This window comes from Hylobates moloch, unplaced genomic scaffold (assembly GCF_009828535.3).
Source record: "Hylobates moloch isolate HMO894 unplaced genomic scaffold, HMol_V3 SCAFFOLD_24, whole genome shotgun sequence".
NCBI lineage: Eukaryota > Metazoa > Chordata > Mammalia > Primates > Hylobatidae > Hylobates > Hylobates moloch.
The window spans coordinates 21648503-21669874 of record NW_026652299.1 but is presented as its reverse complement, the minus strand read 5'-3'; the positions used below and the strand labels follow the sequence as shown (position 1 = coordinate 21669874).

Genomic DNA, 21372 nt, shown 5'->3' with positions numbered 1-21372 from the left:
GGTTAACTCCTTATTTCAGGAGTGCTGGAGAGCAGAATCACTAAGAACATGAACTTCCAAGTTGGCTGGTGCTTCGTTTTAGTCTTTTCACTTACTACTTACATAAATGTGGGCAAGTTACATACTTCTCTAAAACTCAATTTCCTTATCTGTAAAATGGGAAACATAATACCTCCTTAGGGCATTTTGAGAAGATTCAATTTGATAGTGCATGTAGAGCATTTCTCATAGGTTTGACACTTAGTAAGAGTCCAATACATTTTCATTAGAAAGAGTTTATTCGAACCTGAAAATAAACCACTTACTTATTCTTATTTTATTTCTCCTCCTGTAATATTCACAGTGATAATTTCTTGTGGAGGGGAAAAATAGTTTCCAGAAAGCAGAGTCTAAGACAACAGCTAGCATGCCTGCAGTTTATTTTGGCAAGTGATCCTAGGCAATAGGAGTAGGGAGCTTAAAAGAGTGAAATGGGGAAGAGGAGAAGAGAAGCATATATGCAGCTATGGCTTCTGGGGCCCACAGAGTCTTCATGGACAATGTAGAATATCTGAGGGAAAGATTAGTTACCTGCTACAGTCTTTCATGAATTGTGTTTTAGTGGGTTATTAACACCCTCACATCGGTTTGCAGTATATAAGCAATTTGTCTCTTGGTTCTAGCAAGTAGCCAAAATTAGTATCAGAGAATCCCGAGAACAGAAAGTGAAAGTGAGTATAGCTGAGAGGCCAGATTGTATTCATACAATGTTGGTGGCCACGGGATGTGAAGGTGGTCAGAGAACTTGAGGAGGGACACAAGTGGTATTTCATATATAATTCCTCATAGAAGCCATGTGCTGTCAGTAATTCTAGAGACTTGAAAGCAATTCAGTCCCAAGTACTTCTGTCTCAAAGCCCAACATTTGAAGGACAATGGCTTCAGTAATTCTCTAATATGGTAAAGCCCAATGTCTAAGTCACCTCATTGTAATAGATCTACAACAGACATCTGTAAGATCCCCAATAGTGATGTTTATGCTAAACACCCAGTTTAAAAAGGTACATTTTCAGAGTGAACTGAGATCTTTTTTTTTTTTGAGACCGAGTCTCGCTCTGTCGCCCAGGCTGGTGTGCAGTGGCGCAATCTTGGCTCACTGCAAGCTCCGCCTCCCGGGTTCACGCCATTCTCCTGCCTCAGCCTCTCCGAGTAGCTGGGACTAAAAGCGCCCACCACCACGCCCGGCTAATTTTTTTGTATTTTTTTTTTTAGTAGAGACGGGGTTTCACCGTGGTCTCCATCTTCTGACCTCGTGATCCGCCCGCCTCGGCCTCCCAAAGTGCTGGGATTACAAGCGTGAGCCACCGCGCCCGGCCTGAGATCTATCTTTTGAAGAGTGACTCCTTCCCTTAGTTGTGTCAGGAAACTTAAATAGATGAGAATAGCCTCCTTAGTCTCTGAGTATTTGGAGATCTTAATGAAGGCAATGAAAGTGAACAAACACTTTTCTCTTTCAAAAGAGTTTCAAGAGGTTGTTTATCTCTGTGGATGATTTAATATTGCTTACCTGTTTTATTATAGAATTCAATATATTGATTTTTTTCTTTAACATTAAGGGAATAATAACACTTGGAAAGCATGCTATTGGAATCCCAGGAAACTCTAGCAATGCATAAATATGTATGAAATAGTGGGATTATGACCAAGGGTACCTGTATAAAGGGGAAAATCCAATCACATGATTCCTTTAATAATTGCTGACTGTGTGTTGGTTAGCATTTCCTTTACTGAAAACGACCCTGTCATTAAAACTCAAAGAATCGCAGGGATTAAAATTTTCTGCCTTCTTACTAAGCAATATGCTTTCATCTGAGGTCTCTTTAGCGTTTAAGGGGAAAATGGGTTCCAGACAAATGTCTTTCACATTAGAAACTGTATTAAATTAATTGAAAAATAGATAAACATTGATAATAATAATAAAACAAGAGAAATGATGACAGTAAAAGGCAAATACTTTTTAAATGATACTCAAATAGACATTCAATAAAACCACATCTTTCAGACAACATAATCATTTGCATCATAAAAAAACTCTAGTGGTTCAAATTTAAAATATTGATTAAAAAGCTTCAGTTGGATTTCAAATTAGCCTAAAAAGAAATTTCCCTCTTAATAAAATAGGCAAAACTTTCCTTTTAAAATTACAACTTATTTTGTTAAAAAATGTGTTCACTATTCTTGAAAAAGACCTAAAATGGGTCTTTCAGAAGAGAAAGCCTTTCCTATTTTAAATTGAACCCAATGGAGCATGGAAGACACAATTCCAAAGCATCCAGGGAAAAAGTTGAATACCCAATCTGTGATTCACATGTCCAGAATTTGGGGTTGATCCTTCAACAAAACAGGAGGGTGACTGAGTGATTCCTTGATATTTTAAAGTTTCCTCCTGATGACATAAGTTATGATAATTCAGTCTGTCCTAAAGACTTTTTTAAAACCACAAAAATGCAGTATCCTGCCTAGATTTATCTGAACTTCTAAGCTTATTACAGACTTTTAGATATCTTCTGGAAGATCCCTTAAGTGAAGTGAGAAGATACTCTGACTTTAGTCACCAAAGTTAATGTTCTCATCACTTAAATTGACTTCATACAGTCAGGTTTATTTTATGCTCTCAGTTACTTACTACCGCAAGTCAACACAGCACAGGAATTGATGCATTTTGTGCCTTCAATTCAAAGTAAATAGCAGACACTGCTGTCTGTGAACTTTCTGGCAAATGAATAAAAAATATTTCATTTCTAATTCTCACCAGAAGGATTGAAATTTAACAGTAACAGATGAATTGGGCAGGCATGGAATACTAAATAGAAACTGGCAAATGAAATAATCCAGCTATTTGCTTTTACAATGAAAATGAGAATTGATTCTGCACTGAGAGATAGAAGTAAAAGGACCAAGAGTTTTGAAAAAAGCCTTCTCCACCAAAAGAGCAAAATAGCACTCAGTGGCATTGCATTGTTAACAAAATTTCTTTATCAGAAACTATAATTTAATATTTAAGTATCTAATTTACATGTGACAAGGTATCATATTCAAAAAATTAAATGCAACTAGAAAACTATTAACCACTAAAAACAATACCAAACACAACCCAAACATTTATAGGAAAGCAATAGCTAGAATTTGAATTGGAAAAAATGTTTCATCATATTTGGCTCATTAAGCAAAGCATCCATTATAGCTTGGAAAAGAGCATCTCTTCTAATTCATCAAACGTTTACCCTTTATAGCATGAATAACATTTAAAGATAGTTTCATTAACTGTATATGCACACGTGTGTATATATATTGTGAGACATACACTCGTGTGTTCATTTAAAGATATTGTATCTACTGATAACTGGCTGAACTTTGGAAGGTGCTGAAATCCACATTTCTATATGTCCTTTGACCCATTTAATAATGTCTTTTTAAAAACAGAAATTACATAAAATACTCTGTTTTTTATTAACTGAATATTTTCTTAAGCATAATAATAGACAATGAAAGAATTGCACTTATTATAAAGGTACAGTAAAGTGTTAGATTGCAGCTCAGCCATGAAAGATCAGGGACTGTAGGACAGATGATAAATTGTGCATTATATGCAAAGATGATGGTGGCCAGTGAAATTAAAATGAGAGCAACTAGTTACAGAACAAACAGGGGGATAACAGAAGAAAACATGCACTACTCCTACTTTAATGCAAAACTAATTTCTCCCAGGAAGCCAACGCTTTGACCTCTCTCATACAAAGAAACGGGTTCTGCACCCCTAGCAACACAGTAGACTTGGACTTGTGTATTCACTGTCTCTGAGCGTGCTGCTCCAGTGACATCTCCATAAGCTGCCCTTAACATTCTGGAGCAACTACAATATTACAGTCTCTGTCAGGTTTCATTGAGCCTCAATATTCCCTTCAGTTCTGTATAAATATGGTCCATTATTCATCTTCTTCTGGTTCCTGTGGTAGCACAGATATTTCTTCCTTCAAACAATCACTGAAGAATTTGAGGATTGTGCTGTAGAGATGATACTTGCTCTTCTCAGATATGTTATGACCTTCATCTGGGTAGACCTAAGATATTGAGGAGAAAGAAGATTTCAAATTATCCAAGAAGCTATTGTCCCTCGCATTCATTTTCTGAGCCCTAATGGCATGGAAACTTTGAATAATAATATCTGACCAAAATCAAACCTAATTCAACTCTAAGTTCTTCATGCTAAACTTTTAAAACAATTGTAATCATGTCAATTAACATTTGGTATTTAAATTACAATGTGTTGGCCATAAAAGGTAGACTTTTTCATGTTTATGTTGACTGAGATGGACTAACCTTGCCCTCGGCTTGACTAAACTTTGGACAGTTTCTTTTTGACTAAAGGCCCTTGGCCCCTCCTCCCCTTTTTAGGAGTATTTAGTTTAGAGAACTTTCCAGCTCTTTATTTAAAGAGCATTGAGTTCAGTCTTTGTCTCTTTTGCAGTAGTTTTTCATAAGGTCTTCCTTGCCTGTTTAACATTGTCTGGTGCAATTATTACTTTGACAATTCCCTTTCCAATGCAAACAAAATTGTTACTGTTTCTAAAATACAAATAAAAAATACAAATATGATCCCATTAATTCCTGAGTACAAAGGTTTAAATGGTGCCTCATTGCCCTTTGAATAAAACTCCAAACTCCTCAACATTGCTTACGGAATGACCTGACATTTGTTTATCTGTATATCTTCATATTTCATTATCCTAAACCTGGTAGTTTGTGTTTTAGACAGGTTGAACAACTTTTGGTTCTTCTGAATGATGAGAAATTTAAATGACTTTACTTTTTCCTTCTATGACTCTTATATCAGACTGGAACCTCCTTGATAGTGTAATGTATGTCTTGTTACCCATAGAGCAGAGTGACCACTGTAATGTCCTTGATAAATATATATTAAATGTATGAATGCACAGATGTAAATGGTAGTGCAAATGGCCTTCTATCCTCTCTTTTCTTGTAATATTTCCCCAAACATTTTTATCCACTATTTATTATGATAATTATAAATTATATTTAAAAATAAATTAATAATAAATTCTCATATTTAATAATAAAGACAAAGGAACAAGACAAAAGGAACAAGAAAAGGAAGAAAGGAACAACAAAAGGAAGAAAAGACAAAAGGAAGAAGAAGGGAAGTAGAAACTTGTTACTTTTAAAAGAATTCAATATTTGGGATATGAATAAGTCTGAGAGGAAAATGACAATTTAGAAAGGATTCATGCAATTCACTTGCAAAGCATGAGCTCATCCACATTCTTGGTGTAATTAGGAAGAGAGAACATAATCTCTGGTACCTAAAAGACATATTAAAAAATAATAGTAGGGAGAATGGAATAATAGAGAAGCTGTGTTGCGTATCTCACAAGTGAAAAAACACAGCAGGAAAACACATTCTTCTAAGAAAGTAGCTTACCTGCATAGTATAATTCACTCCAGCTTTTATTAGGTGCTTGATTAATTCTGCTGAGTGTTGGAAATGAACTTTTGCTGCAAGAAATCAAATTATGATATCTGAAGAAACACATTGCTTGTATCAGAACTTTTTCATATTATTTTTCAAAGAGATTCAGGGATTTTTTTACATATATTGCACATTTAAAAGACTTGTATCTGGCCGGGCATGGTGGCTCACGCCTGTAATCTCAGTGCTTTGGGAGGCCGAGGTGGGCGGATCACAAGGTGAGGAGATCGAGACCGTCCTGGATAACACAGTGAAATCCCGTCTCCATTAAAAAATATAAAAAATTAGCCAGTGTGGTGGTGGGCACCTGTAGTCCCAGCTACTCGAGAGGCTGAGGCAGGAGAATGGCATGAACCCGGGAGGGGGGAGCTTGCAGTGAGCGGAGATCACGCCAATACACTCCAGCCTGGGTGAAAGAGCGAGACTCTGTCTCACAAAAAAACAAGAACGACAAAAAAAACTTACATCTGGCTTTAGGTAGAAAGCTGGTAAATATAATGGTAAAACTTTGAACTTCACTCTATTAAAAAAAAAGCAAAACAGTAGCTACAACTAAGTCCTACTTACTCTACAGAATGGTGTTTATATTTACTTTACTGGATATTATTCGTTATTCCTAATGGTACACATATTTTTATAAATTTTAACATGGCAAATGTCTTTTCTGGATATGATACAGGAAACCAGCTATCTATTTCATTTTGAAGATTACTAGGGCACAGTTGCAGTTGGATACTGGCCTTCTGCTTTATTACTCCAAATTAGAAAAGAATACCCCATACTGAGAAAATAGAATGCACATCTCATTATACAAGGACTAACTATTTAATATAGAGCATACTGGTTACTCTTGCTTTATCTTCCTTCTGCCGGAAGCTAAGATCCAAAATTCTGAAGTAAGCAGCCCAATAGCCCTGGGTTTGGTAGCTATGAAGATTTCGTACAGTCACTCAAATCTCTTTCTGCAGCAGTTGGCTCACATTCTGTCTGGGGTGTTTATTCCTGTAGTTTGTGTATCTCCAAATTTCTATAACTAATGTTTAAGCTGCCTTTTTTTTTTGTTTGTTTTTTTTTGAGACGGAGTCTTGCTCTGTCGCCCAGGCTGGAGTGCAGTGGTACAATCTCGGCTCACTGCAACCTCTGCCTCCCGGGTTCAAACAGTTCTCCTGCCTCAGCCTCCCGAGTAGCTGGGATTACAGGCATGCATCACCATGCCCAGCTAATTTTTGTATTTCTAGTAGAGACAGGGTTTCACCATGTTGGTCAGCCTGGTCTCAAACTCCTGACCTCGTGAGCTGCCTGCCTTGATCTCCCAAAGTGCTGGGACTACAGGCGTGAGCCACCACGCCCAGCCTAAGCTAACATTTTTAATTGTCATTGCAAAACTAGGGCAGCCTTATCAAAAGTTTAAGCTTCTTTAATGCTCTAACTCTAGAATGCTGAATAATCAGACCACACAGCAGAGAATGTAAAATGGCAAACAATCATTTAAACCTATTAAAAAACTAGATAGTCAAGATCTTTTTCAACATCTTCCTATGGCACTTAATGGGAAAATGACTTTGTTGTTGCTATATAAGTACAAACTGCTGTATAAATGTAAGCTTCTAGAAATGCCAATTAATAAGGTCAATGACAGAGGTAATGTGATCCCTTATTTCTCTGTATGGGTACAGCTAAAAATAAATGTGCAAAAGGATTTTTCCAATTGGATTTTTTTTTCTGCTTAGTTTCTAATGCAAAGTCCATTGGTATTTGTTGCTATTTGTCTGTTTACTATGGCTAAAAGGGAACATTACAGGTTTGACTGGTTGATTGAATTCATTTTGAAGATAATATTAATAGTAGTGGTGTTACAGTGTCATGACTGAGCACCTATAATTCACCAGGCCCATATGAGTTGTGTGGTGTGTGTATGTGTGTGCCTGTGCATGTGTGTGCCTATGTGTGTGTGTATGCCTATGTGTGTGTGTATGCCTATGTGTGTGTGTATACCTGTGCATGTGTTTGCCTATGTGTGTGTGTGCTCATACACATTCACAGGTGCATTTCCTCTCAAGTGACCAGGGCTGAACCTCTGCTTGTATTTTATTAGATGGGTGAAGTGCCAGGCCTGTGACTGAGTCAGATAGAACAATGTGATTTACCTTTATAGCTACAACATATTGACAGAGAAATTTGAAATAGCACTAATATATTAGTCCAGCATGATGGGTAGACGTAAAATAATTTAACCTTGAATATAATTTATTCATATGAATAAGGCTTCAGGACACAGTGAATAAAAGGCTCAATACATGGATTCGAATCTCCTTCCTACTAATCAATTGTGTCTACTCTTTTAAGGAAGTTATATCATTTCCTAATATTTATTTTCCCAATCTGTTAAATGAAAGTAATAATATTTACTATTCCGTGTTTGCGAGAAGTACACATAATATTAAATGCTTTTAGCACATTTTCTGACATACAATGAGTACTTAATTGCTATTTATTTTTATTACTGTTGATATATATGTAAGGTCTTAATACCTTAGAACAACATCCAAATGTCCTTCAAAATTTTTATGCTTTCATCATGTTTCACCCAACACTGGTACTGTATCATCTACATCTTTCCTTAATAGACTATTAATACTATAATTGCTTTACATTTTCAGAACAGTTGCAAAGATAGTACAGAGTTCCTGGATACCCGTCCTCCAGTTTCCCCATTGTTAACATCTTACATTACTATATACTTTGTCACAAATCGACACTAAGACTCATATACTACCATTAACTAAACCCACTTTATTTGGGGTGCACTAGTTTTTCTTGTTGGTGTTCTTGTTGTTGTTTTCTTGTGTTCCCTTCCTGTTCCAGGGTTCCATTCAGAATCCCACATTATATTTATACATTATGTCTTTTAAACTTCCTCTGGTCTATGAGAGTTTCTTAGACTTTTTTTTTTTTGATTACCCCAACAGTTCTGAGGGGTGCTGGCTGGATATCTGATAGAATTTTCCTCATTTGGAGCTTCCTGATGTTTTTCTCATGGTTAGACTGGTGTTATGTATGGGCTTGGAGTACTAAACCATGGAGGTAAAGTGTCATCCCCACTACATCCTATCAAGGGCATTTAATAATAGTAATAACATGACTTGTCACTGTTGATGTGATGTTTGTCAAATTTCTCCACTGTGAAGTTCCTCTTTCTCTCCCTTTCCATATAGTATCCTTGAAGCAAATCATTCAGTGGAACCCACCCTAAAGAGGAAGGAGTTAAGTTCAAGATTTAGGAAATATTGATTCAAGACTTTGACTTTCTTGGCTCACTTGCCAGATGGCCTTGGATAAATCTGTTTCCTTTTTGAAATTGATTTTTCTCATCCATGAAAGGAGCTATAAATATTCAGCCGTCTGTTGTAAAATATCACAGAGGATAATAAAATATAGATTCTTTGGTCCCTAAGAGTGCCATGTAAATATAAAATGATATTATTTATTACTATTAACATCATTCATATCCACCTCCAAGGTTTAAAGTGATGAAAAAATGAGAGATGGTATGAAAGTGCCTTTTTAAAGTTTTTGTTTTAAGTTCATTTAAGCGGGTAACCTCATTAGAATTTCATGTCAGGGCTTGCATCTTTTTGGTTTCTGTTTTCCAGGTTGGTTTCCATTTTAGGTGTGCTGAGTAACACTGTAACCGTAGTCACTAGACATAAGTACCTTTTTAAATTAAAATTAAATAAAATCAACTCAGTTCCTCAGTCACACTAAACAGTGTGGACACAAGTGGCCAGTGGCTACTTTTTCAGCAACATTGATAAAGTATTTCCATCATTACAGGGAGTTTGATTGGACAATGCTGCCATTTGAGGAACAGCCTCCTCTCCTCTTATCTCTGAATTCTTTTTTCCCACCTCCTATCATGTATCTGATTCTTTGTGTGACTCTCTGCTCCCTTCTTCAGAAGGTTTACAGGGCTTCCTGTAAGCAAGTCCTTAGATGTATCCCTTTGTAAAAGGTCGTACCCTATCAAACAGCAGCAGCAAGTATAATACTTACTGTCAGCAGTTCCATGAATTATTAATATATTTTCTTCTTTCAAGCCATGAACATTATGTAGCACACTGGCTGCCTATAAAGGAAAATACAAATATCTGTATCTATAGATCTAAATAGGCAATTTAACTAATTTTTTAGAACAAAAATACTCCTCTTTCTTTGTTATTTTCAAATTAGTTACCTGGTAAGTGCTTTCTTCCTTAGATGGCATCCCAAGGTATCTTTCAGAGAAAGCGGAGGCTGTGACCCAACAAAACAGACATTCAAGAACAAACTAAAAACTATTTGACTAGCATATTTCATTAATTTCTTCATTTTACATTTAATTGTCATGCTTTAGTAAGATCAGCTGAATCAAGGAGGAGATAAACAGCTCAAAACAGGCTCTAATAACATATGATAAATGAGCTCAATTGAGCTATTCTAAATTGGGCTTTCGTTTTCTACAAATCAATACATTATATTAAGTCAGTCTGTAGAAAGTACTCACCATACAATTTCAAGTCTGTGATAGGTGCAACCACTGACCCACATTTAAAAAGCTTTTCATCTGATTTTAAGATCATTGACGCAATATAGCCACCATAACCCTGGGGGGGAAAAAGAAAAAAAACATATATATATCTATATATCTATGTATATATAGATATATAGATATATATATCACACACATACACACAGATATTTATATATAACAACTATGCCTGGAGATATTTTTAGCTTTTGATCAGTGTTTGGTACTGTACATCATATCAGAATGTCTCAGGTTTGAATAAAGAAGCCAAAATCATTTTGTACAATTAAGATATTTGAACATTTGTTTAAATTGTTATATAACAGCTGTTTTAATAAGGCTTAAGTAAAATACAAAATTAATTACATCACCAAATGTCAAATATTGCTCCATGATTTCATACTATACATCTGGAAATTGCCCCAAATAACTTGAGGTTAGGGAAATAAAGCACTTATTAAATCACATATAATTTTCCACTAATTTAATATATATATTTAATAAAATATTGAAATGATTATATAGAATTAAGAAATAATGAAATTTTGAAAATATCTCACCAAAAATATAGATTGTTTTAATTTCTCATAGAGTTCAGAACATGTCACCCCAAAATAAGGCTGCAATCAGAGTATTTCACCCTAAATACGCCTCTCTGGCTTAGGATTATTTTGAGCTAGATATTTTGAGAAACTTCAGACACAGAAAGAATACTAAAAACAAGGCTGAAAGTTTCCCTTTTGTAAGATAAATTTATGTCTATAAAGGAAATTTATAGACGTTTTCAAGGGTCTCTGTCTTTCTCTCCCTCTCTTTCTGCACCAGGAAGAGAATAGCTACATAACCGAAGACTCAATCAATGGAGAAGAAACTGACTTAAGTATGCGTAACAAACTTTGCTTGTGTTTTGCTTTTCCCGGTCATCTTTCTGAACAAAACCTTTCCCACATCCTTATGCGTTTGTTTCAGAGAATGATAGTGTTTGCATCTCAGGTATAAACTATCGCAAGGACAAAAAACCAAACACCGCATGTTCTCACTCATAGGTGGGAATTGAACAATGAGAACTCATGGACACAAGAAGGGGAACATCACACTCCGGGGACTTTGTGGGGTGGGGGGAGGGGGGAGGGGGGAGGGACAGCATTAGGAGATATACCTAATGCTAAATGATGAGTTAATGGGTGCAGCACACCAACGTGGCACATGGATACATATGTAACAAACCTGCACATTGTGCACATCTACCCTAAAACCTAAAGTATAATAATAAAATAATCATTACTGATTAAAAAAAAAAAAAAGAACCTCACACACACACACAAAAAAGACAATTCTTTGAGATCTACTCTAGAGATCTGCCCATTTTTCTTGTTTCTATCCCATGTAGAAAGGAGGTATTTATGTTATTAAGCTTCTGTTTGGTTTTCTCTTGGTTTTTTTTTTTTTTTTTTTTGACGGAGTCTCACTCTGTCGCCCAGGCTGGAGTGCAGTGGCGCGATCTCGACTCACTGCAAACTCCACCCCCTGGGTTCCTGCCATTCTCCTGCCTCAGCCTCCCGAGTAGCTGGGACTACAGGAGCCACCACCACGCCCGGCTAATTTTTTTTGTGTTTTTAGTAGAGACGGTGTTTCACCGTGTTAGCCAGGATGGTCTCGATCTCCTGACCTCGTGATCCACCGGCCTCTGCCTCCCAAAGTGCTAGGATTACAGGCCTGAGCCACCGTGCCCGGCTTGTTTTTCTCTTGTTAATCTGCCTTTTGTTACAGGGAATCTTAGCTAAAAACTCATGAAGAGTAAAGGAGAAAATTGTCTTCTCCTCTATATTCCACACAACTAAGTTTTGGAAAGCAATGGGATATAATGAATAATGTTCCCAGATAGATAAGTTAAATTATTGTTTTAGTTTAATTTTGAATACCTTCTTGAAATGTTTTTTAATAAATCAACATGTCCAGCTTTCTTTCGTAGTCCATGATCTGACTAGAAAAGTTCTAGAGGAGGTTGTAATAATTACAGTAATGCTGAAAAAAGGAAATGACCTACGGAGTTATCTGTTTTAGAAATTAATTTTCAACCCTACTCTCAGTAATGTTCTTTATGCTACTGGAAATCAGAACATCTTGGGAGGTATTAAAAAATATTAATTCAGGCCTCAATCTCAGAAATTCTGATGCAGTTTGTTCATGATGAAGTCTACTTTTGAAAGATTTTCAGATGACTCAAGTGTGGTCCAGGTTATAGTTTTATTGTCATTGTCACTAAACTCTTGAAGTAAGAAATAAAGAATTTCATTTATGTGTATTTGGAGCATCATTTAAAAATTGGTACATAAAAGTTCAAAATGCAGTCATTCATTACTGAACGGACTGAGATAACGTATATTGTTCTCGCACTGGAATATTTAGATAGTACTCAGAAGTTTGAGCAGAGCTTTAACAATTAGTAACTGAAGGAAAGAAAATTATCCTATGTAGATATAAGCCACTTCAAAGTGCCTCTGCTCATTCTCATTGAGAGAGACAAGTCTTAGGCCAGCAAAATCTGGAAGTAGCCCATTTTAAATTTTCCCTTAGGTAGGTAAATGTATTAACCTACCTAAGAAAGAAAAATAAAAGGGTGGGGTAAGCTATGCAAAGCAAGAAATGAATAGCTAAAGGCTGAATATCCCTTATCTGAAATGCTTGGAGTCAGAAGTTTCAGATTTTGGATTCTTTTAAAATTTAGGAATATTTACCTATACATTATGTGTTATCTCAGGGATGAAAACTTAAGTCTAAACATGAAATTCATATATGCTTTAATATACCTTTTACACGCAGCCTGACAGTAATTGTCTACAATATTTTTAGTAATTTTGTTCATGAAACAGTTTTAACGGCATTTTTGACTGTGACCCATCACATAGGGTCACGTGTAGAATTTTCCACGCGTGGCATTATGTCAGTGCTCAAAACATTTTGGATTTGGAGCATTTCAAATTTCAGATTTTCAGATTAGGTACGTTGAACCTGTATCATAAAGCAAAAGTGGAAACAGCTCTTGAAAGTGTTGTCCCTAGAGGCAGAATTTCCAGTATATTGTTCCTAGTTCTCTGTCGTAAAGATGGGCGAAGGATGTTGCAGCCAAGAGATTTCAAATATTTCCCATAGGCAAGACTCTTCCCATAGTGAGGAATGCATCACACATCTCAGTTGATGCATGCAACTTTTCTGGTTCTATTAACAATACCATGATGGCCAAGCCATCTTTCAGCTGATTATGATCTGTTTGTTTATATAACCTGAAAACATTGACAGAATAGATGCATATCTGAATAATAATATTCCAGTCCATAAAAACTTATGTTACATTTCAATAATATATATAAGATGACATTATATGTTTTTGTTGGTTTGTTTTATTTTATTTGTCTCAGTTTCACGTCTCTCACAGCCTGATTATCTCTAGGAATCAAGAATAGTGCCTTCCAAAGGAGGGGTAGATCCCAGAACAATGCTTCTTAACTTGTAAGTTAATTCAGATCACTTGAGAGTGTTGTCAGCATACAGATTCAAATTCAGTAGATCTGGGGTGGGACCTAAGATTTTGCATTTTTAATAAACTCTCAGGGGACCTCAATGCTGCTGATCTACCTTACATACAAGTTATTACTGCATAATTGTATAATAAAGTTGCCTACCGGAAACATCTTCTTAGTTCCAGCCAACCTTCCCTAGATGAGTGAAGCTTTAAAAAAGTGCCAGCGCTCCCCCCCACCCACATTCAATCACAATCTGTGGAGAATGGGCACCTGATGGATCTCCCCATGTGATTCTTCAGTGAAACCAGGACTGTAAATTATTGCTGCTATATAAGGAGTTATATTTTACTATTTTTGTAAATATGAAAATTTGGCATTTAATGAAGCCAAATATTTTCTAAGTCTTTATGATAATAAAAGCTGTTGAATAAAATTCTATTTATAGCATTTAAAATTGAACCACAAATGCTTCTTTAATTGATTTTTAAACAAAAATCAACACTGGCAAAAATTAGAATAATTTTATTTTTTTTTAGACATGGTCTCACTCTGTCACCCAGGCTGAAGTATATGGCACAATCTCTGCTCGCCGCAACCTCTGCCTCCCAGGCTTAAGCAAACCTCCCACTTTAGCCTCTTGAGTAGCTGGGACCAGAGGTGCGTGCCACCATGCCCAGCTAATTTTTGTATTTATTTGTACAGATAGGTTTTGCCACGGTTGCCCAGGCTGGTCTTGAACTCCTGGGCTCAAGTGATCCACTCTCCTTGGCCTCCCAAAGAACTGGGATTACAGGTGTGACCCACCAGCCCCAGCTGAAAATAAATTAAATTTTAATGGCTCGTCTTCCTCTCACCTGTTTTATATGTATTTACAGAATGCAATAGTATATCACAAAACAGTTTTTGGAAAATTTACTTCAGAAGAGGGCAAAAATAAGATATAAGTTCTAGGTAGATATAAGATCATGCTTTCAACTTTCAAAACAGTGCATATCATCAGGTAGATTAAAAAATGGGAATCACCCTATTGTCTGTAGTTAATTAGAGGCTACTTTTGATTTCATAAAGATCAAAAACTTCCATCATCAGTGTAGGCTGCTCTGTTTTCATTGTACATTTTATTGGTCTCCCAGTGATCGGATTTTGCTATTCATTAAAATTGTTTTGTCATTCCCATTTGCCAAGCATTTTAGCATTACTTACAAAAGTTTAACAAGTTTATGTTATTTTTAATTCAGTAAGCCTAAAATATAGGAAGGTTTCCTTAGGATTTTCCTTCTTAAAAGAAATATACCCATGATGTAGGAAACTAAATTCAATAGATAGAAGGACTCGGAGAAGCAGAGGTGGGGTCTGCAATGCCATTTACTCAAAATTCATGTTTGCAGTGGCCCCAGGTTTTCAGATCATCTTTAAACGACTTTATGAATACAGTAAAAGGGATACGCTGACAGACTGGGATTTTAAAAGAGGTTATTTGGGCCGGGCACGGTGGCTCAAGCCTGTAATCCCAGCACTTTGGGAGGCCGAGGCCAGCAGATCAGGAGGTAAGGAGTTGGAGACCAGCCTGGCCAGCATGGTGAAACCCCATCTCTACTAAAAATACAAAAATTAGCCAGGTGTGGTGGCGTAATCCCAGCTACCCAGGAGACTGAGGCAGGAGAATTGCTTGAACCCAGGAGGCAGAGTTTGCAGTGAGCTGAAATCGTGCCACTGCACTCCAGCCTGGGCGACTAAGACTCCATCTCAAAATAAATAAATAAACAAAGAGGTGACTTGTGCGAACTTAAACTTGTGTAATTCTTTCTGAACCATTTCACTTGCGGTACACAATGAATTAATTTGAAATAAGGAATTTTATAAATACAAGATAAATTTTATTACACTATATTATTTTGCATTAAAACTATTAATTCGCTTAACATAATCATTCACCTTTTATCACAATACTTATAATCCTGCCTTGAAGCAGAATCTTAATCCTGCCTCAAGGAGGCAGGATCTTAATTCTACGGAAAAAGGGGTACTGAAGCTTCAAACCTTAGAAGTGACTCAAGCTGGTCTCAAACACTGAGAGGCGCTCCCTCAATTGAAAAGATACAAAACTTTACATAACAAATAATTACCTCCCTAAGTAAAGTTTTAAGAAGGTTTCATATTCGTTTACATTTTTAAATGTTTTATTTTCCCCCGATATCCATAGTTCTTATCTCCTTACGTTGCCTTCTCTTAGTTCAAACATGATCTCCTAGTGATACCTTTCCTTATCTCCAATCTAAATTTGCCACGTTAGCTCTAATCCTGGCCTCCTTATTTATCTCTCCTCTTTATTTTTTGGAATCAAACTCTCACCATCTGACATTTTATATATTTCACCAATTATGTTTAGTTTACATGTTTTCCATATAGCTCTCCTCACTGAACTAAATTCAATAAAGCAGGAGATCGAGACCACGGTGAAACCCCGTCACTACTAAAAATACAAAAAATTAGCCGGGCGTGGTGGCGGGCGCCTGTAGTCCCAGCTACTCGGAGAGGCCGAGGCAGGAGAATGGCGTGAACCCGGGAGGCGGAGCTTGCAGTGAGCCGAGATTGAGCCACTGCACTCCAGCCTGGGCAACAGAGCGAGACTCCGTCTCAAAAAAAAAAAAAAAAAAAAAAAAAAAGTGCTAGGCACATAGTGCACATTCAGTAATGTTTGTTGGATGAATTAATTTTTTTTTTTTTGGCCTGGTAATCATAGTGATATCAGTTCTAAAAAAAATGTTTATAAGACAATTAAAATTAATTTCAGTTCCTGTGATAATTTTTTTTTGGCCTGGTAATCACAGTGATATCAGTTCTAAAAAAAAGTTTATAAGACAATTAAACTTAATTTCAGTTCTTGTGATAATTTTTTGTTTTTTTGAGACAGAGTTTTGCTCTTGTTGCCCAGGCTGGAGTGCAGTGGTGTGAATTGGGCTCACTGCAAACTCCACCTACTGGGTTCAAGCGATTCTCCTGCTTCAGCCTCCTGAGTAGCTGGGATTACAGGCACTCACCACCACACCCAGCCAATTTTTGTACTTTTTTAGTAGAGACGGGGTTTCACGTGTTGGCCAGGCTGTTCTGGAACTCCTGACCTCAGGTGATCCACCCACCTCGGCTTCCCAAAGTGCTGGGATTACAGGCATGAGCCACTGCTCCCAGCTGTGATTAATGTTTTTAAAGAAGCTATGTCAATAAAATTTTGCTTCTAGGAGTTTTGTTTTATATTTAGTACTTACACATAATTCTTAAAAAAAAAATAAAATTATTGTATATTAAATGAGGTTAGGTCCTGAGGATAATTATTCAAACTAAAGTTGCTTAACGTCTTCAATCAAGTCATATCCATAATTACTAAGTAATAAACCCATGGCCAGCTAAAAGCTACATATGCTATTATCATAACCTTTCCATTATCCCAACAAGCTAGTTAGAAAATAACACTGAGAAAATGACACCATTTACAATAAAAATTAAAACACACAAATAATAAGCAATACTTAGAAATAAAAACAGCAGGAAAGAGATTTGGCATATTTTAAGAAAGCTATAAAATTCTACTAGGATATATAAAAAAAGAAATAAAAGAAATGTACTGTGCATATTGTCTGACTCAGATGAAAGCTACATCTTGTGACTATTTTAATTCTTCTTAAATTATTATAACTGTTGAAACAAATTTTAACTAAAAAATTCCAGTTGAATATTTTGGGAGAATTGGAAAAAAACAAAGATAATAGAACGGGTGAGCCAAGAATATTTTCAAAGACAAAAGTAATGAGTGAAAATCTTTTAAAAATATTAAAATGAGTTATAATGAAGCATATTATAATTAAAAGACTGTAAGATTAGCATAAGAACAGAAAGACAGAATTCAACAGAAATAAACTCTGAAATGAATGAGAACTTAATACTTAGTTGGTATCACTGTTAATGATGTTGATTTAGTCAACCAATGGAGCTAGGAAACTGGCTAGCTATTTGAAACTATATAAGTAAATTCTCACCATACATCACAAGTGCTATGCATCTCTCTCATCTCTATTAAAACTCAGATAAATAAAGAGAAAATATAATAAATATTAATTTAGCCTTTTGATAGAAACAGGACATCTAAATAATAAAATCACTGGAAGAAATTACCCAAGAAAGCATTTGAGAAGAATTTGCCAAGTTTTAGAACTTCAGTTTTTTGACTCATCATATGCAAATTTTAACAAAATTCTAGAAACTGAGAAAATATTTCAAACAAGTGAAAAAGGGTGAACAGAGACTGCTATCTTTAATATAGCAAAATCTTAGTATGTCAACAGGGAAACAAATATATATGTTCATCTATACCAGAAGTCAAAATAAACTAAGCGTGTATAATGGGTAAATGGACAATTCAAAAAGAGACATATAAAATAGTTAATAAATATACAATTTATTTTATTTAAAAGTTTATAATTCTAATGTGATGAAGCAACAGAAATGAGATTTATCCTCCCACATGAAATGACTAAAAATATAGACAAAATATATAAAATAGAAGTTTTTAGGACATTGGACATTGACTGATGAAGGACATTGATCCCTGAAGGATGAAAAACCAACACATCAATCCTAGGATTGTTACAGCTTGCTACCTTGAAGAAAGAAGTTGAGGCATAGCAGAACTATCTGAAATGGAACATACAAAGAAATACGTGCTTTTTAAAAAAAAAAAACTGAACAGCATATTAGTGATCTGGGGACAACTTCAAGTGGCCCAATCTACACATATTTATAATCCCTGAGAAAGTGGACAACAAAAAGTATTTGAAATAATAATAACTAAAAAATTTCCAAATTTGTTAAAAACACTTAACCTAGATAGTCAAGAAATTCAATAAACTGAAGCATAAGACATATGAAGAAAACTATACCAAGGCATATCACAATTAAATTCATTAAAATTAATCATAAAGAGAAATTATTAAAAGCATCTAGAGAGAAAAGATGCATTGTACGCAGAGGAACAAAGTTAAGAATGATGGCATATTCTTATTGAAAAAAATGCAAACCAGAAGGTAGTAAACATCTTTACAGTATAGAATAAGAAATGTCAACCTAAAATTTTTTGTCCAGAAAATAATAAAATATTTAAAAGATTAAAGTGAAATAAAGACACATTAGAGCTGGAAGAATATATTACTTGCACACCTGGACTAAAAGGTAATTTAAAGGATGTTCTTCAAGCAGAAGAAAAAGTGAGACTAGGTGGAAATCTGTATCTACACAAAGAAATGATGAACACTGGAATTGGTAGTCAGCTGGGTTAAATATAAACATTTAAATACTATATTTAAATTTGTTTAAAAATAACTCACATTTAGACCAGGTGCAGTGGCTCATGCCTGTAATCCCAGCACTTTGGGAGGCCGACGCTGGTGGATCACCTGAGGTCAGGAGTTTGAGACCAGCCTGGCCATAACGGTGAAACCCCCATCTCTACTAATAATACAAAAATTAGCTGGGCATGGTGGCCCACACCTGTAATCCCAGCTACTGGGGAAGCTGAGGCAGGAGAATTGCTTGAACTTGGGAGGTGGAGATTGCAGTGAGCCAAGATCACACCATTGCACTCCAGCCTGGGCAACAGAGCAAAACTCTGTCTCAAAAAAATAAAATAAAATAAAATAAAAATAAAAATAACTGACTTTTAAATGCAAAAATTATAACAATATATTTTGGGATTTATAACGTGTAGCATAAAATGTTTGACAACTATGGCATAAAGGTCAGAAATAGAGAAACAGAAGTATACCACTGTAGAGCTCATATATATCTATATACACACAGACACATACACACACACACACACACACACACACACACAGTTGCCCTCCTCTGATATATCCCACTTCATATATATATACGTATATATACATATTCATATATATGTACATGTATACATGTACATATATATACATATTCATATATATGTACATATATACATGTACATATATATGTATGTATGTACATATATATATATTATATATGTATGTGTATATTTGTACACATACATATGTACATACATACATAAATACTGGCCTGTTTACAGCTCACCACTTTGAAGAGTGAAGTAAAATAATAATATCACAGGAGGACAACTTTAATTAGTTAAAAATATACATTATAAGCCATAAAGGAACCATCAAAATAATGCAAAAACCAGTTACAATTAACAAATAACAAAGCAAATTTAACTATAAAAAATGCTCGTTTAATATAAAGCATACTAGACAAAATTTTAAAGAAACTAAAAGCAGAAGAAATGGAAGGTGTATAGCAAGATAATAGACCTTAATGCAACAATAACAATGATCACATTAAAGGTGAAAGAGCTAAATACATTATTTAAAATCTAGAGATTTAATATGCAGAGTCTGTCAGACTGAATAAAAAAGCAAGACCCAACTCTTTGCAGCCTATAAGAAACATACTTTAAATATAAATACGTAATACCTACATGTAAATACATAAATACATAAAAAGAAAAATAATGGAGTAAGATTTATAACATGTTTACAATAATCAAAAGAAAGATGGAGTGGCTATATTAATATCTGACAGAAAAGATTTCAAAGGAAATAATATAACCAAAAGTAAAGTCGCCCAGGCTGGAATGCAGTGGCATGATCTCCGTAACCTCCACCTCCCAGGTTCAAGCAATTCTCCTGCCTCATCCTTCCAAGTAGCTGGGATTACAGGTGCTTACCACCTGCCCAGCTAATTTTAGTATTTTTAGTAGAGATGGGGTTTTACCACATTGGCCAGGCTGGTCTCGATCTTCTGACCTCAGGTGATCCGGCCACCTAGGCCTCCCAAAGTGCTGGGATTACAGGCATGAGCCACCATGCCCAGCCAAGGTCATTTCTTAACAAGAAAGAGGTCAACTAATCAAGAGGAAATAATGATCCTAAGCATGTATGTATCTCTACAATAAAAGAGTATGGAAATAAATGAAGCCAAAACTGATAGAACTGAAAGTAGGAAAAGGCAAACAGACAATTACACCTTTAAATAAAAATTATAGGAAGTCATTGTTTTGAACTAAGCTACTGCACTCGGCCTCAAAGGAACAGACTAAAAATCAAAATGGAGCCACCCATGCTGAGTTTCCGTGTCACCAAACCCAAACTGAGTTGTTACCTGACCTTCCTAGAAAGCAAGAGTGAGAGGTTAACAGCCTAATTGCCCAAACAGGCCAGTTTCAATCAGCATGATAATGAAGTTTCCTCTGCTTTAATTCTAACAACAAAATGTAACCTCAAGTGACCTGATGTTACCAGTTATTTTTCTACTGTTCCTGCTTTACAAGGAAAGTAACTTTGAAACAAGCAATCTGCTTTTTATTTTTTGTTACTTCTTTCTTTAGTTCTTTTCTATCTATAAAACCAGCCTCTTCTGCCCAGCTCATTGGGGCACTTTTTCTGTTTGATGGAATGCAATATTGCCCAATTCTAGAATTGCAAATAAAGCAATTAAGATTTTTAGACTAAATTGTTGTAATTTTGTCTTATGGCATAGCCAAAGATTTCAACACCCTCTTTCATTAGTTGATAGAAAAAGTAGACAGAAAATCAGTAAAGAAACAAAAAGCTTGAATAATATATTCAATCAACTTGGCTTCATTGATATTTATAGAACATTCTATGTGGTGAACTTGAGGTAACAACTTTAAGAATAGGAAAGGTTTGAAC

General features: G+C 35.5%; 1 protein-coding gene across 3 annotated transcripts in view; it reads right to left on the bottom strand.

The window, feature by feature from the left end:
* Window positions 1-301: 301 nt before the first annotated feature.
* Window positions 302-21372, bottom strand: part of DPP10 (dipeptidyl peptidase like 10) — a 712528-nt gene continuing 691457 nt past the window's right edge. For all 3 annotated transcript variants that reach the window (XM_032146023.2, XM_058434272.1, XM_032146025.2), the window contains 5 exons: window positions 10071-10170; window positions 9762-9820; window positions 9581-9653; window positions 5480-5553; window positions 302-4100 (listed from right to left, as the gene is read on the bottom strand). In XM_032146023.2, coding sequence (XP_032001914.1) covers window positions 3966-4100; window positions 5480-5553; window positions 9581-9653; window positions 9762-9820; window positions 10071-10170 — 441 coding nt within the window. In that variant the 3' untranslated portion in view covers window positions 302-3965. The remainder of the gene's footprint in view (window positions 4101-5479; window positions 5554-9580; window positions 9654-9761; window positions 9821-10070; window positions 10171-21372) is intronic.